Source organism: Marmota flaviventris, chromosome 1 (genome assembly GCF_047511675.1).
Source record: "Marmota flaviventris isolate mMarFla1 chromosome 1, mMarFla1.hap1, whole genome shotgun sequence".
Classification (NCBI taxonomy): Eukaryota; Metazoa; Chordata; class Mammalia; order Rodentia; family Sciuridae; genus Marmota; species Marmota flaviventris.
In genome coordinates, this window is record NC_092498.1 from 216469208 (window position 1) to 216481634 (window position 12427).

The 12427-nt window shown below is 49.9% G+C and overlaps 1 protein-coding gene across 1 annotated transcript in view; it reads right to left on the minus strand.

Moving 5' to 3' along the window:
* Positions 1–1054: 1054 nt before the first annotated feature.
* Positions 1055–12427, minus strand: part of Vav1 (vav guanine nucleotide exchange factor 1) — a 49209-nt gene continuing 37836 nt past the window's right edge. The window contains exons 22-27 of the mRNA XM_027952607.2: positions 11664–11695; positions 8907–9023; positions 7118–7205; positions 5332–5446; positions 3167–3318; positions 1055–1353 (exon numbers count right to left, since the gene is read on the minus strand). Of these exons, the coding sequence (XP_027808408.1) occupies positions 1300–1353; positions 3167–3318; positions 5332–5446; positions 7118–7205; positions 8907–9023; positions 11664–11695 (558 nt within the window). The 3' untranslated portion in view covers positions 1055–1299. The remainder of the gene's footprint in view (positions 1354–3166; positions 3319–5331; positions 5447–7117; positions 7206–8906; positions 9024–11663; positions 11696–12427) is intronic.

The window sequence follows — 12427 nt, forward strand, 5'->3', positions numbered from 1 at the left end:
CTCGGGTGGTCTGGAGATGGATCCCCACACCTTACCAGCCCACCCACAACCCAGAGAGCTTCAAGGATTCCTTATGCCTCCCGGAGTCCAGGTGCACAAGTTCTACCAAGTTCTCCCCCACGTTGCATATGGCGGCTGCATTGAATGGAAGCAGGGGGTGCGCAGGCAGAGCCCCGGTACTAACTGGAGTGCAGCAGATCTCTTCATTGCAACAACCCACCACCCACCAAAACTTCCCGTATCCCTAGAGACTGATGGTTTCCAAAGCCCCTGGCATTCTCTGGCCACCAGAGCAGCCTGAAGCAATGTGGATGGAGCTGGTGGATCAGGACCTCAGCTTCCTCACCCTGAAACTCCAACCCCATCTCCCATCAGGAACAGGTCCAGTGGCCCTGGGATGTCCCCTAGCTTGGTTCTGACCCTTTCCCATCTTTATTCTTTATTCCTTTCCAGCTCCTTCCTGGGATCATCTGCCAGATAAAACTGTGTGCCCTCAAATCCTTATCTTGGGGCCTGCCTCTGGAAGGGGGCACCCTAAGGCAGTAACCATGTAACTTATCATCCAAACCAGGACACCTTGGAAAATTAAAAGCATCGTGATTCATAACTGCACCAGGATCCCCGCCCCCAGGAAAACCAGGATGTACCACCATCCCTACCCCACGTGAAAGGAAAACGACCACATGTCTTGCGTGTGCCCAGAGAGGTGTGGAAGATGTCAGGCAGGTGGCAGGGGACAGAAGAAGCCAGCAGTGTCCCCAGCATCTCAGAGCCAAAGCCCTGGGAATGTAAACTTGATCTGATGGAGAACTGACTGACATTTCTACTGCTCAGCAAAGTTAGAAGGTGGGGGAGGGAGAACATAGTCGTTAAGTCCTTTTGTAGAAAAAGCGCGTGAATGGTACATTCTGTGATCCCGACTCAAGGTAACAGGAATCGTCTCCCCCTTCAAGTCTGTTGTGAACGGCGGCCATCCCTGAGAGGGAGGGTGGAGGCGGACTTGGGCACACGCTCCCTCCCGTCTCCCCGTCCAGCCTCGCTGACACTCACCAGCTCTGCATTTATCATTTTATTAAAAGCAGTTGCCTCGAGCCCCGCCTGTCAGGGGGGACCCAAGAGGCAATCAGTGAGTTATAAATTAACCATAGCAGGGCACCATCCCGGGAGCCCTGCCAACTGGATGCTGGCCCTGGACAGTCCATCTAGACTCTCCGCCCACTGGGACCTGTCACAGCCCGTGGTCCTGCTTCCGGGCTCAGAGCCTGGAGTTTCTCCTCTCTCTCTGCCAGGGCACCGGGCTCAGCAGTATTCAGAGTAATCTTCCTCTACATAGTTGGAAGGGAACCAGCCGACCTGGAAAGAGACGAGGAATCCGTCAGAGCAGCCTCTGCATTCTCCTCCTGCCCCTCACCACACTAGGCAGGCTCCCTCCTGCCTCAGGACCATGGCACCTGCTCTTATTTCTACCCCAGAAAATACATCATCCAAATATACACAGGGGTGACCCCCCCTTACCTGCTAGAAGTCCCTGCTCATGCCACCCTATCAGTAAAGCCTTCTTCCTGGTCACCCTATTCAAATGTGAAAGCTCTACAGCCCCCAAATTCTCTCCTTCTCCTGCTTTCCAGTCGCCCACTCACTTATCACCTTCCAACTGATTACATATTTTATTTATTTATGGGCTTGCTCTTGGCCCCACTCTCCCAGTACGCAAGCTCTACCAGGGCAGGGGATTGTGTCTGAATCCCAAGAATCTGTAATAGCTCCTGGCACACAATTCATGTTTGTTAAATATTTGTTGGATGGATGGACGGTGGAAGCATGGGGTGGGTGGATGAATGCTTGGGTAGAGATGGATGAATGGATGTGTGCAGACATAGGTGGAGATGGAGGGATGGGTGCTAAATAGGTGGGTGGGTGGGTGGATGAATGGATGGGTGTTAAATGGGTGGGTAAATGGATGGATGAATGGATGGGTGGATTGGTGGATGGATGGATGGATGGATGGATGGATGGATGATGTTAAATGGGTGGGTAAATGGATGGGTGGGTGGGTGGGTGGATGGATGGATGGATGGAAGGATGGACAGAGGCATAAATAGAAATGGATGGATGCATGAAAAGATGGAGATTCACAGGTGAGTCCTGTACGTCCCGGACCTTCCTAAACACTCTGACAGGCTGTTCCAAGTCCCATTTCCTCCACTGCTCCCTGTTCATTCTCCGACGTTCTTAACCAATCTGTTCTACTGAGCAACTATCCAATCAGCTCTTTTCCTCAAGTGGGTTTCCCGGGCAGCGCATATGTTCCCTATCCCTGTCCTCACCCAGCAAACACTTTTGAGGAACTATTCAAACAAGGAAGAACGCTGGGGCCCAGGGATCCATCAGTGAATGAAACCGGAAGGTTCTGTGCTTATGTGGAACAAAGATTAGAATTTGGCAGAAGCAAGCTGGATTGAAGAGCCTTGAGGTCCACCCTACGCCTGATGGCCTGAATTCAAGCAGGCAAGAGAGCCCAGGGACCACTGTGCCTCTTCATGCCTCCTGTATTGAACACTAGCGTGTGCTAGCTAGGCACTGCTTCGGCAGCTGTGATACTGCACTGAACAGGACAGATGCAAATCCTTGCCTTCGCATCTCCCGCATGCCACTCACTCTCTCACCCCAGGGCCTTTGTACGTGCCGTTCCTTTGCCTGCGACACTTTGTGCAACCCCACTGGTCACCTTTTCACTTAGCTGCCTTCATTTATTCCTCACCAGTCAGCCTCTGAGAGGCCACCTGATCTGCAGGTCAGGGTTCTCTCTGGATTTGTGGCCCAACCTGTGTGGCCTCATCTCAAACCCAAACACTCAGTGGTCACGGCTTGGTCACAGGCCCATAAGTTTAGGTTGTAACCTCCCTCTAGACTGTGGGTTTCATGAGGACAGTGGTTTTACCGTGCTTGTTTTTTTGTCTCCTTAGCACCCAGCAGAATGCCAGGCACATAGTAGGTGCTCAGTAAATAAATGTAGCTTGCATAAATGAATTGAATCTGTGTCCCTTCCAGCCAGGAAAGACCTCCATGTGATCCTCAGCCCACGTCCTCCTCTCCTCAGCTCTAATGCCATACCCCCACAGCCAGGTCACCCCACCCCGGTTACCCACACCCACATATCCCTCACCCGGCCGTAGATCTCCCCTCTCCACCAGCCTTGCTGCCCCCTTTTGTTGAGGATCTTGATGATGTCGCCCTCCTTAAGGGACAGCTCCGATCGGTCCCGGGCACAGAAGTCATAGCGGGCTTTGGCTGTGCCAAAGTACTTGGCGCTCCCTGCTGTGGGTAGAGAACAGAGGTGGGTGAGGGCTGGGCAGAGGAGCAAGGAGACGCTCTCAGGAGGGCAAACTCCACACTCCTCTGTGCAGGGTGCGGGATGTCCTCTACTCTGCAGGACCCCAGCACCCCAGCACCACGCCCTGGCCCCAGCACAGCCAAGTTAGCAAGGAAGACCGTTGACAGAGAATTTACGATGAGTTTTATAGACCGTCAGCCCTCGGTGTCTGCAGGTCCCACATCTGTGGACCAAACACACACTGAAAATACTCAAGAAGAAAGAATGGCAGCCGCGCTGGACGTGTGCAGACGTCCTTCTTGCCATTGTCCCCCAACGGGTGTGGCGTAGGGAGCATTTACATGGGATGTACCTCGTATTAGGAACTCTAAGTCATCTAGAGATGACCCGAGGTGTGCGGAAACATGTAGGTTTTATACAAATACTAGGCCCCTTGATATGAGGGGCTCGAGCATCTGTGGATTCCAGCATCCACGGGGGGCCCTAGAACAATCCCCCGTGGGAACCAAGGGTACCTGTACTGTAGGAAAATGGACCAGGAAAAATGATAAAAAATTTATTCTAGAGTCAGGCACAGTGCACACACCTGTAATCCCAGCAACTCGGGAAGCTGAGGCAGGAGGATCTCACATTTGAGGCCAGCCTCAGCTACTTAGTGAGACCCTATGCAATTTAGCAAGAAATAAAAATATCTATCTATCTATCTATGATCTAGGAGATTGTAGACACTAATTCTTCCTTGATATTTATTTTTTTAAGATAGCCTTAAAAGGTGCAGGTGAAGTCCCCTACTTCTGGCTCTATCTATCTCAAAATTAAAAGGGCTGGGGATGTGGCTTAGTGGTAAGCACCCCTGAGTTCAATCTCTAGTACGAAAAAAAAAAACATTCTAGGCTATTAATTTGAATTATCTTAAGGTTGCTCATGGTAAACTTTTCACATTATAAAAGTGAAACTTAAAATATAAAATTAATCTGTAATATTCTTTTTTTTTTTTTTTCAGTGCTGGGGATTGAACCTGGGGCTTTGAGCTCTACTACTGAGCTACACCCCTGGCCCAATTTGTAGAATTCCAAAGATTGAAAATAGATATTTATACACATACACAGACCAAGACCATATGTAACACGGTATATTTGTGGATGTAAATATAGACAAAGGTACAGATACATAGGTATTACTAGGACAAATAACATACTGACAGAAACGTTTGTTTAATTGGGTGATGAACATAGATGCAATTTTTGTCTTGAAGTACTGGTGTTATGTTGATATTGCTTTTTCAAGACTACAAGATTTTAACAATAATTGATTTATAAATCCATCCTTTAAAACTGTTTGGACATGTAAGAATTCAGAGACTATTCTACCCACGTATATTTTTCTGAAAAAAAAAAAAAAAAACTATATACTGCAGGATGCACTCCAGCAAGATGAAATGTGAATCTGAATTAAAATTTCAAAAATAAAGAAAAACATGGAAAACAAACACAGATGTGATCTAAATAACTCTTGATACTGTATCTGTGAAGTTAAATGCAATTACTAAGAATAGACTCCTAAAGTATAGATCCTACTTATCTTAACATGAAACAAACTGTATCCAACAATTCCTCCTAATGTCAACAAATCTGGTAGGTGAGATGCAAAGGAAGAGGAAGTTAAGCGGCGCCATCAGTCTTGTGTTACGGGGGAGGAGATTATAGATTATTCTTCCTTGATATTGAGTGTTTTAAAGATAGCCTTAAAAGGTGCAGGTGAATCCCCTTCTGGCTCCTACTATCCTCATCTTCCCAGACAAAAGTGATCCCACTTCACCTTCCATTCCAGCAAAGGAACGTGCAAATCACTCAGAGTGGACAGGCAGGGCAGGAAGGAGTTCTGCTGACCCACAGGGCTGACCCCTGAGTGCCCTGGGGAGGGAGGTGCATGCTTCCTACTCTTGCCCTCCACCATGGGAAGGGCCGGAGCTTCAGGGCCCCACCCGAGGCGCCTACCTGCTGGCTTGCTGATGGCTCTCCTCTCGGGCTCCTTGTAGGGGAACTGCAAGGTGGTGTCCAGGGACTTGAAGCAATCCTTCAGGGAGTTCTGCTGGTAAAATTCCACCAGCTCCTGCAATGGGAAGGGCGTGAAGATGCTGCCACAGCTGGCCAGCCCCCAGGAGGCCGGTCCGGGGTCCCCTCCTGGACTCCCTGGTAGGCAACTCCTTGGATTCTCCCCATGGTGGGAAGCTCGGCTGGGCAGCCAGGACCACGGCATGGGGGAGAGACCACCTGGCCTAAGACCAGTTCTCCTTGCGGCCAATGACTCCACTTCCTGATAAAGACACCGAATCTCCAGCTCAGCAGATTCAGGCTCTCCTGTGGTGTCCTTATCCTTACAATTAACGGCAACACTGACCGCTGTGGTATGGCTCCTATGTGCAGGTCCTCCTGAGAACCCTGATGGTGGACAGCTCGTGACCCTTCCATGTTGTACATGGAGAACTCCGTCACAGAGACTGAGCAGGCAAGTTCTCTTGCCTTCCGCCTGGGAGACAAGGCCCTGGGTCCAACCCCAGCGGGAGAGGGTGGGAGCCCAGAGCCAGCCTCTGAGATAAGACCTCAGATCTGAGTTCAAGTCCCAGCGGCACAGCTCTTGCACCTCTGCCAGAATGTGCGGGCTGAACCTGATCACCAGGAAACACTCAGGTCAAGACTGAAGGACGCTCTGCAGGACACACTGCCCGCGCTCTGGAGTTCGGGGTTCAAAAAATGCCAACTCCACGAAAGAGTAAGAAAACAAACGAACAAAAGTCCAAGGAACGATTGCAAACTAAAGACTAAAGAGAGGAGAACTGAATGCCACGGGTGGTGCCCGATCAGATCCGGGGGCAGCTTGAAAACACAGCCAGGGCAGTGGAAGCTGGGAATGTGGACGAATACGAGAGCGCGATTCCACACACATGTCCCACTTCTAAAGGGTGACAGGGATGCACGGAGAGGTGCGGTGACACCTCGGATCTGGGGGCACTCGTGCCAGCGTCACCCTGGGTGAAGGAGCCTGGTGGCAACCCGCACTCAAATAGTGCGAAGTAAGCGTGGGGCAAAATGGCAATCCTGAGCGAATGCACGTGAAAGGGTCACAGATGTTCATTACACTACTCCAACGTCTTTCCTGAAATCTTTGAGAAATAAAAAAAAAAAATCGAGGGGAAGTCTCCCAAAAGTTTAGGGGAGAAAAAAAAAATGTGTGGAATGAATTAACCTTCTGGGAGTCAAAGATTCCTCTGAGAATCAGGTAAAATCCAAGACATCCCCTTAAAAAAAAAAAAGTCCCCTGGATTTTCCTTCAGGGGACCAGGCTCCTCGGGGACCCGCAGACCCCGGGTCAGAACCACATGCCTCACATAATAGGTTCAAAATGCCTAAAAGAAGTTATCAAAATTACAGGGCACTGAACAGACACAAAAACGCTCAAAGCATTTGAACCCTCAGCAAAATGGCCACTCAGCAGATGAGGCAGAGCTAACTTGGATGCCAGGCAGAGGTGGCCGCTGCTGGTTTGTGACATGAGATGAAGGGTAAGCTTTGAGAATTCACTGGAGTCCTACCTATGACATACTGGACCTTAATAGATGCCCTCTACATGGCCATCATCATCATCATCATCACTGGCCACTAACAGGATAAGTTTGAGGCCGTAGCTTCCCTGGAAGGGCCCTTGTGGACATGGAAGATGGAGGGGCAGGGAGGGTGCTGACCAGGTTCCGGGAGGCCGGGGCAGGGGTGGATTTGCCCTTACCACAAGGCCCCGGAAAGCCTTCTTCTCGGTGATCCGGTACAGTCCTTCTGATGTCATGATTTTGATGTGCTTGACCTCGACATTATACCTAGAACCACGGAGAGAGAGGACCAGACGAGAGGCCCTGATTCTGGAGCCAGGCCTGTCCCCGGCCAAGCCCCAGCCCCAGGGTGTCCCCCCAACCTCGGAATATACCTCGGAATAGTCTGGCTCCTTCAGGGAAGGGTGAACCTTGTCCCCCCCAAAGCAGAAGCTGCCCCAGTGGAATCCTCCCCCTGGGGATGGCTGCAAGCCTTCAACTCCTCCTCATATTCAAGAGGAACCATCTTCCCTGACTCAGAACCATTGAGAGACCTCAGAAAGAAAGCAGTGTTCCTGAACGTATGGGAAGAAACCCCACTTCCACCAATATGGGAGACAGAAAATATAAAGGATATGGGAGAAGAGAACCGTTTCTGCCAGTAAGGCAAACCACAGAAGAGAAGAACATGGAGGAGACTCCCACTTCCGCCAATATGGCGGCCTACCACAAAACCCCTAGAAATTCCTAGGGGGTGGGGATGCCGGCCTCTCAAAAAGGTAAGGGAAACCCCAGAGACCAAAATAAAGATGAAACTAAAATCCGAGCAATGAGAATGAGAGCTACCCTAGCCGGTTTGCTGATCTTGGTAACCAAGAGCTTGTCTCGGCGACTGGGTGGAAATGGAAAATGAGTTACTGGGCCCATGTGAGGTGGAGAGCTGCTACTGTGGCCTGCTTACACTCCACAACTGGGCTGTCCAAGGAGCTCCACTGTCAGGAGAGAAACTCCTCACATCAACAGAGAGCAGGTGGCGAGAAGGCTTAGCCATCTCAGACCCAAAGTGGAAAAGAATTCTCGTGTGCATCTGGGGCTTGAATCTAAACCACCTGTGTAGGCTGGGAGGCCCCCCAGGTGGTTTGACCCACATGTCAACCAAAGAAAAGAAATCTACCTGTTGCGGGTCCCAACAAAAGCAAATACAAAATCTCCGGAGACCCAGACAGAGTAAGAGTCCCATCGATCAGATCATAACACACTGGTGGAAATGTGAATCAGCACAGTCATCATGGAGAATGGTATGAAGGTTGCTTGAAAGAGTAAAAACAGAACTACCCCGTGACCCAGCTGTCCCACTACTGGCTGTCCATCCTAAGGAAATGAAACCAGCCCATCGGAGTCACCTGCACCCAGGTTTACTGCAGCATTGTTCACCACAGCCAAGGCCTGGAATGGACAGAGGTGTCCAGCGACAGATGAGGAAGCTGTGGTCCACGCACACATGGACGGTACTCGACCACTCCACAGAACAGATAAATGTGGACAAACTGGAGGACCTCACGGTAAGTGAAATAAGCCAGACAGAAAGGCAGATGCCACATGTTCTTATCCAGACGTGGAAACAGAAAAGATGGTCTCAAAGAAGAGAACAGAACAGTGATGACTGCAGGCTGGGCAGGGGCGGGGGGCTGGATGCGGTTCCCAGCAGGGCCCAGCGGAGGGAGTAGGTTCTGATGTCCTACCGCACCGCAGGGCGGACACCGTTGACAACCCACAGCCTCTCGAGCCTCCCCGTGAATCATTTCTCTTTCATGTGAGTTGCCCATCGATTAGAAGGAAGGAGAAAGAGAGAAGCACCCAGGGTCCCGCAGGAGCTCAGTCAAGGTGGCCGTCCTTACTGGACACTTTTATAAAGTAAAGACCAGGTGTTCTTCCCGGGCCCCAGCAGGGTTCAGGTCACAGGGAGGTGGGCAGGGAGGGAGGAATTACTTAATGCTGATGGCAAATTCCGCTGAGTCTTTCACCCTCTGCCGCACCAAGAAGGTCCCGTCTGAGCGGTTGGTGAGGATGTTCTCTGCGCCCGCGCGCTCCATGGGGCCAGCGTACCTGCGGAGACACACCAGGGACAGGGGCCACAGGGCGGCCACCTGTTAGCTCTTGAGGCTGCCTCCCCACCCACCATGCTGTGTTGAGCAGGCCGGTGAGTCCAGCAGGCCTCAAACCCCGCACCAAGCCCCACGGGGGTCATGCTGAAGCCCTGGGGTGGGCACTGGCCATCAGGCTTGGGCAAGTCACCCAAGGTTTGACACATGGGTTATAGGGGACGGCTCAGTCTTTGGGGTCTGGCTGGGTCTCTGGAATTTGGCCATTACTGGCATTTTGCTGGGTGCCCACTGGATGTCCATCTCTGTGGTGACCAGGATGGAAGTAGGGTAGAAAGACTGAGGCACCCACCTTGGGTGCGAAAAATCCCAGTCACAAATAGTAATAAAATAGTATTTTAATGCAATATTTTAAAATCAAAATAAAAGAAAAATCAGCCATAAAAAGTAATGAAGTGCGGACAGGTGCTCCGTAGCAGGTGCACCCGAGATATCCTGCTCAGTGTCACGCATGGGACTCCAAGGACAGGAAATGTCCAGAGCAGGGAAGCCTCGGGGAAGGAAGTGGCTCCTGGGTGCCAGGGGAGCTGCAGAATGGATGGGAGTGACCATCAGGGGCCGCCCGTCCTTCTCGGGGGCAGAAAATGCTTTGGAACTAGACAGAAGTGGTGGAAGCGCACCACTGTGTGTGGGAAACACTAAATAGACGTGCACATGTGGATCTGTTCATGACGTCAATGTGAACACACAATACAGTAATGTGCTAGTTATGTGCAACATGCAACCAGGTATAACATACACCACGAACTTAAATATACATGCAATATAAAATAACAGTATTTAAACGTAAATGTGCACTATAAATAATAAGTGTTCGTTACTTTAGACAAAATATAAATATACTATCAAATAAATATGATGTGTATTAAAATACATGGTCTGCAATATGCTACAGATGTAAATGTGCAATATGAATAAAAATATTAATTGTTTATAATATAACAATGTAAATATGGAATACAAATGTAAATAAATATTGTAATAGATGATAAATATATCATAAAATTAAATGAATGTAAAACTACAACATATGTAAAAATATTAATTATATAATATGTAATTATATAGAATATATGATGATTTAAACATTATAAAGGTAATATAAGATGTATAATGATATGAGATAAAGGTACATATGCAATATAAATAATACATGTTGATTACATAAAATATGTAATTATATGTAATATATGACAATGTAAATAGTTAATATTTAAATACTAATTTTATGAATCTAGCTAATTTTCTGAATTTCATCTTGGTTATTTTTTTTAATGAGTGCAAAAAAATCCATGATGACTAAAACAGATTGTAGGGGACAGCTGTTGCTTGGAGTTCCGTCCTAGTGATCTTGAATCCTGTGTTTTCAATTTTCATATTTTGCTCATGGCAAATTTTCTGGCTTGTTTTTGATTTCCTAAGATGTTGCATTAGCATATCAGGTATCTTCATCTCGTAAACTTTGGGCTCCACCCTTGAATTCTGCAGCCCAGGTCAGCCTGGGTCATCGACTCGCCCTAGTCCCCACCGGCCAGCGCAACTCCAGACCTGGTTGGAATCCAGACTCGGGTGCTTGCTGTAAGCACTGGGGGAAGGGCTGTGCCATGCTAGACCCCAACTTCCTTTTTTGAAAAGAGGGGCATTCCGCAGAGGGATGTTTATGACAAGTGACATTAATAATGCACAAGACTGCTGCACGTCAGAGACTCAGGAGAGGGAGAGGGCTGGGCTCCCTGCTGGGACCCCCAGAGCCAACATCCTGCAGCCTTGGGTTCGAACCTCACCCCCCTCACTTCCTCCACATGCAACACCGGATAAATCACTTCCCACCTGAGCTCCCTTTGCAACAAAGGATTTCTCCTCAGCCAACAGGGGAGTGAGAATTGCCTGTATTTCAAGGGGTAATTGTGGGAATTAAGTGAGCTCATTAAAGTGCTGACACAGGGTCATAAAATAACCCCACCCTGCAGCAAGCCTGCCTGGGAAGGAGGGGAAAACGCCATCCTTTCACGTGCTGCCCACAAAGTTAGGCAGAAGACCAGACCACGGAGTCCAAGGCCTCCCCCAAATCAGAGGTGTTCAGATGCTGGGGGAGGATGTTCGCCTCGGAGGGACCCTGCGATGACAACCCAACTAAAGCTTAGGAGAGCGCCTGGACAGGAGTAGAAGGAGTTTAACACTTGGAGCAGATCCCGTTACGAAGCTGCTTCCCAAAGAGGGAAACTGAGGCTCAGGTCAGCTTTACAGCTGGGCACGGGATTTGAACCCAGTTTAGCAGGATCCAGGAGCCACACCTGCTCAACATCCAAAACGTGGGCAAAATAAAAATGAAATCAGAGGAAAGGAAACTGCCATCATCATCATCATCATCATCATCGTCGTCATCGTCGTCGTAGCTCTCACTGTGACTATTTTCCTTCCATAAACTCCAGGTCGGGAGCTTTCCCTGTCTGTCCCCACCCCAGCAGCCCTCAGCCCAGGGCTGGACTCTCAGGTCAGCAATCAGGGTTCAGAAGACAAGGAGCTGATTGGCCTGGGGGCCCCTCCCATGCCCAGCCTGGGGCCCTGCCCCTGTCCTACTTACCAGAGATGGACAGACAGGTCCTGAGGAGGGCCCTAGAACAGAGACAGACACCAACTCAGGGCCAAGGCCGCCGGGCACCTGCTGCCAACCTTGGTTCATTCCCTCCCTCACGCCACCAGCATGCGTTCCGACAATCATGTGCCAGCCACGGTGCCATTCACCGGGATCAGGCCTGCAGCGGAGCAAGGGGTGCTGCCCCGGCACAGGCAGGGGAGGGGTCCTCCTCCCACCTGTTTGATCAGGGCCCTCAAACCAAGCACAGTGGAAATACTGAGCACCCGGCTCTTTACAGAAAGCACGTGCCAGACCTTGATCTAAATAAGTGTGAAAGTGCACACCTCACACCCACCCCCAGAAAAAAGAAAGACCGTAAAACAGCAAATGCTGGTGAGGACGTGGCAACTGTACCCAGCGCACTGTTGGCCGCAATGTTAACTGGAGCAGCCTCCGTTGGAAAACCGTTGGGTGGCTCCTCAAAAAATCAAAAGCCATAATTGCAAGGTCTCCAAGAGATATCTGCACACCCAGAGTCACAACAGCATTGCCCACAATGGCCAAAGGATGGCACAACCAGGTGTCCAGGGTGGAAGATGCGAGCGTCCACACCCTGGGCTGTTACTCAGCCGTCAAAAGGGAGGAAGTTCTGACACCCACAACATGGGTGACCTGTGTTCACTGGGACAGGCAGACCCCAAGGAACAGCTACTGCAGGGTCCACTCCCAGGAGATCCCCAAAGTCGTCAGATCCAGAGAGACAGAAAATA